At 39.8% G+C, this 4,402-nt stretch overlaps 1 protein-coding gene across 1 annotated transcript in view; it reads left to right on the top strand.

Annotated features, from left to right (window-relative positions):
• The window catches only part of MRC1 (mannose receptor C-type 1), a 104,718-nt gene extending 101,622 nt beyond the window's left edge, over window positions 1-3,096 (top strand). Inside the window, exons 29-30 of the mRNA XM_017529766.2 lie at window positions 889-930; window positions 2,149-3,096. Of these exons, the coding sequence (XP_017385255.1) occupies window positions 889-930; window positions 2,149-2,396 (290 nt within the window). The 3' untranslated portion in view covers window positions 2,397-3,096. The remainder of the gene's footprint in view (window positions 1-888; window positions 931-2,148) is intronic.
• The last annotated feature ends 1,306 nt before the right edge of the window (window positions 3,097-4,402 follow it).

The following is a 4,402-nucleotide window of genomic DNA, read 5'->3' as shown; positions in this document are numbered from 1 at the left end:
ATCCTCCTGCCTCAGCCTCCTGGTAGCTGGGATTGTAGGCATGCACCACCACACCCAGCTAATTTTTGCATTTTTAGTAGAGACGGGGCAGACTTTACTGTTTTAGAATTTGGCAAGTTGTTAGCCTTCTTTAACTGTTCTAAGACACCACACCCTCTGGTGCAATGTTGGAGTCTTTTTTTTTTTTTTCTTGAGACAGAGTCTCACTCTGTTGCCCAGGCTGGAGTGCAGTGGCGTGATCTTGGCCTACTGCAACCTCCGCCTCCCGGGTTCAAGTGATTGTCCTGCCTCAGCCCCTCAAGTAGCTGGGATTGCAGGCATGTGCCACCACACCCAGCTAAGTTGTGTATTTTTAGCAGAGATGGAGTTTCATCATATTGACCAGGCTGGTCTTGAACTGCTGACCTCAGGTGATCCACCCACCTCAGCCTCCCAAAGTGCTGGGATTACAGAAGTGAGCCACTACCCCTGGCTGGAGTCTTATTTTACTGTTCATTCGAATGCTTTATAACATCTTAGGCTTCAGTGGGCTAATTTCAAAACTCCTAACCTCTAACGTTTTACTTATGCATAGATTGGGTAGATTTAAAGGGTGAGTATCCGTCGCTGAAATGCAACTTGGGGAATCACATTTCCAGATCTTCTAATGTAGTCAAAGTCACCATACAGCCATAGGAGGCCACGTTAGCTTAGACAGACAGATGATACGTAGATAAAGATACGTATCTTCTTTTCTACCTGTATTTTTTTATCTCTATCACATAATATCATATATTGTATCAACATGGACCAAATGTGGAGGATTCCATGTATTTGTGAAGCAAATAATATTTGCTATTTACATGCAGTTATTCTGGGTTTTTATAAATATTTATTTTTTTTTCACAGTTATTGATGCCAAACCTACTCATGAATTACTTACAACAAAAGGTAGGACTATTGCCAAATTTCGAGTTCGGTGTTAGTAATACATCCATACTGTTTGTTTTAAAAGGCATAATAATCCCTTCCAACTCCCCTGCTCATTCAGTAGAATTTGCTTACCTATCCTTTGTCATCAGCCTGCTTTGAATAATACCCTAGAAAAAGAGGCGTTGAAGTCAGGTTGCTGTTTTTTTGTTTGTTTGTTTGTTTTTGTTTTTTTTGTTTTTTTTTTCCCTTTGAGACAGAGTTTCGCTCTTGTTACCCAGGCTGGAGTGCAATGGTGCGATCTCGGCTCACCGCAGCCTCCGCCTCCTGGGTTCAGGCAATTCTCCTGCCTCAGCCTCCTGAGTAGCTGGGATTACAGGCACACGCCACCATGCCCAGCTAATTTTTTGTAGTTTTAGTAGAGACGGGGTTTCACCATGTTGACCAGGATGGTCTTGATCTCTTGACCTCGTTATCCACCCGCCTCGGCCTCCCAAAGTGCTGGGATTACAGGCATGAGCCACTGCGCCCGGCCCAGGTTGCTGTTTTTACTGTAAGCGGTTACTGAAGGCATTCTTTTTTGTTGTTCGTTTACAAGCAGCTGCCTTGAACCTACGGGAGAAATTTCTCTCAAGAATCTCTGTGGGTTTTTTTCTTTTCTTACCATCTTTTTTTTTTTTTTTTTTTTTTTATAGACTGCTTGAAGTAGGTAACTTGTCCCATTTTACTCATTTTATTGGCTGCTTGAAAAAAGCTGCAAGTGAGATTTATGGCTTGCTTGTAACCTTATTAACGGCATGAGTGCTATTTGCTTAGTATTTATATCCGTGGGTTCAAGCCTCCACTATTCTTATTTTCTCTTTCTGTTCATTTTTTCATTTTCTTTTAGTTATCATCATCATTATCATTACTAATCTATTTATCTTTTTATACTGTGTTTGTAAGCAGCCTTAAATTATTTTGACATAAGGTATATATATCTATGTGTGTGTGTAGTAAAACATTGATTAGCTAGCCCACTGCTACAAAGATGGATTATTTTTGCGACTGAATCATCGTTTTAACATTCTGAATAATCCTCTCTACCATAGGGACTCTTGTTTTCACGTCTTTCATTTCTGTTTGACAAATGTCACTTAAAAGAATATACATTTTAGTTTTTCAATCAGCAAAGTTCTGCATAGCATTCAACCCTCTGCCTCCTTCCACCTTTTCCCTAATGATTTTATTTATTTATAGCTGACCCAAGAAAGATAGACCCTTCCAAACCGTCTTCCAACGTGGCCGGAGTAGTCATTGTGATCCTCCTGGTTTTAACGGGTGCAGGCCTTGCTGCCTATTTCTTTTACAAGAAAAGACGTGTGCAGCTACCTCAAGAGGGCGCCTTTGAAAACACTCTGTATTTTAACAGTCAGTCAAGCCCAGGAACTAGTGATACGAAAGATCTCGTGGGCAACATTGAACAGAATGAACACGTGCTCATCTAGTATCTCAATGTGATTCTGAGATGCTTGGATTTCATAAAATTGTAACTGAAATTTAAAATGTTTAGTTCGATGTGATTGTTTCCTTTAAAATGAGCACTGAATTGTACTGGTCTGTCCTTTTTTTCTTTGCCTAATTGAAGAAATAATTGCTTGTTTTCTAGCCTGGCAAGATGTTATCACAAAAGAGGGATAATAATGCTGATTACTACCTTTTAAAATATCTTAGGTAAATACACAGCACTACAGCACCAAAGTCTAAGCATTAGTGATGTGTAGCCGATGTCAGCTTCCCGTGGTTTTTAAGAACTCCAGAAACAATGAAGCTTCTTGGCATATTTTAAGGTGCCCCCAAAGATGTGTCGCTATTAAATTGTAACTCAGCAAGTAGAAGACCATTTGAAAAATCAGGTACAAATAGCCTCAAGTAGCATAAAAATGTAGTTAGTTTTCTCTTCTATCAGTTTTTATTTTCATTCCAATTACTTAGAATTTTATTTGTACATGTGCAGAAGAATAAGGCAGCAGAGAATCTTGTTTCCTCCAAGAGAGTTTTACAGGCTGAGTGTTCCAAATGTGTTCTTTGTCCTGATATATGTATATCAGAAATACAAGGATGTGAAATAAAAATGTAAATTTGCGTAACTGGATGTACTTAGATAATGTGAAATAAACATTAAAGACAAGGTCTATTTTTAATAGATTTGCATTTTGGTGGTCTTAGTATAAATTTCCTTTTAAATGAGATGTATTTATCCATTCTCTTTATACTTTAACTTCACGCTTGTTATGTTATTCATAGAGAAATTCTTTAAATGAAACTCTTCAACTAGTTTGAAAAGGGGTGTTGCTAAAATGCTGTATGTAAAAGGAATTTTTTACCCATAACGATTTTACCAGATCTTCCCCTATAACGTGGACGCAATCAGAATTCAACAATCAAAGCCACTAGTATTGAGAATCAGAATTCTAAATATTCTTTTCTCTCTTTAACGATTTCTTTTCAGTTAACAATTTTGCCTTAAAGTTGGAGGTATATTGTGAAATATCTGGGAGACTTTACATCTGTATTAGTCCATTTTCATGCTGCTGATAAAGACATACCCAAGACTGGGTAATTTGTAAAGAAAAAGAATTTTAGTGGACTCACAGTTCCACGTGGCTGGAGAGGTCTCACAATCATGGTGGAAGGCAAAAGACACATCTTCCATGGTGGCAGACAAGAAAGGAAAATGAGAACCAAGTGAAAGCGGTTTCTCTCATAAAACCATCAGATCTCCTGAGACTAATTCTCTACCATGAAAACAATATGGGGGAAACTGCCCCCATGATTAAATTCTCTTCTTCTGGGTTCCTCCCGCAACACATGGGAATTACGGGAGCTACAATAGAAGACGCCATTTGGGTGGCAAACAGCCAAACCATATCAGCATCTCACATAGGCACCACACTGCCAGCTCACCTTTACTTTTTTATGAGATTGCCCACGAGCGGCAGTTCTTTACCCAGAATCACTGGAGGAGACTCCTTGGATAGCATTAAGGGGCCTGGGAAGGCCTCCAAATTGCAGGGCAAAATGTTATGTTTGTTTTTTGCCTTTATTTTTCTGGAAAGAAAATAGATTCTCAAGAAAGTCTGTCATTCAAAAAATGTTAAGAAACAGCATAGTATTTGGGGTAGGATAAAGTTTCCAGTACTCCAACTAAGAAACAAATAGGAAGTAAGAAGTAGGCCGGGTGCGGTGGCTCAGGCCTGTAATCTAGGCACTTTGGGAGGCCAAGACGGGAGGATCACCCAAGGTCAGGAGATCGAGACCAGCCTGGTTAACATGGTGAAACCCCATCTCTACTAAAGATACAAAAATTAGCCATGCATGGGTGCCTGTAATTCCAGCTACTCAGGAGGCTAAGGCAGGAGAATTGCTTGAACCTGGGAGGCAAAGGCTGCAGTGAGCCGAGATCTCGCCATTGCTCTCCAGCCTGGGCAACAAGAGTGAGACTGCATCTCAA

The sequence above is a fragment of the Cebus imitator genome, unplaced genomic scaffold (genome assembly GCF_001604975.1).
Source record: "Cebus imitator isolate Cc_AM_T3 unplaced genomic scaffold, Cebus_imitator-1.0 Scaffold61, whole genome shotgun sequence".
Lineage (NCBI taxonomy): Eukaryota > Metazoa > Chordata > Mammalia > Primates > Cebidae > Cebus > Cebus imitator.
This window is presented reverse-complemented; position numbering and strand designations above follow the sequence as displayed.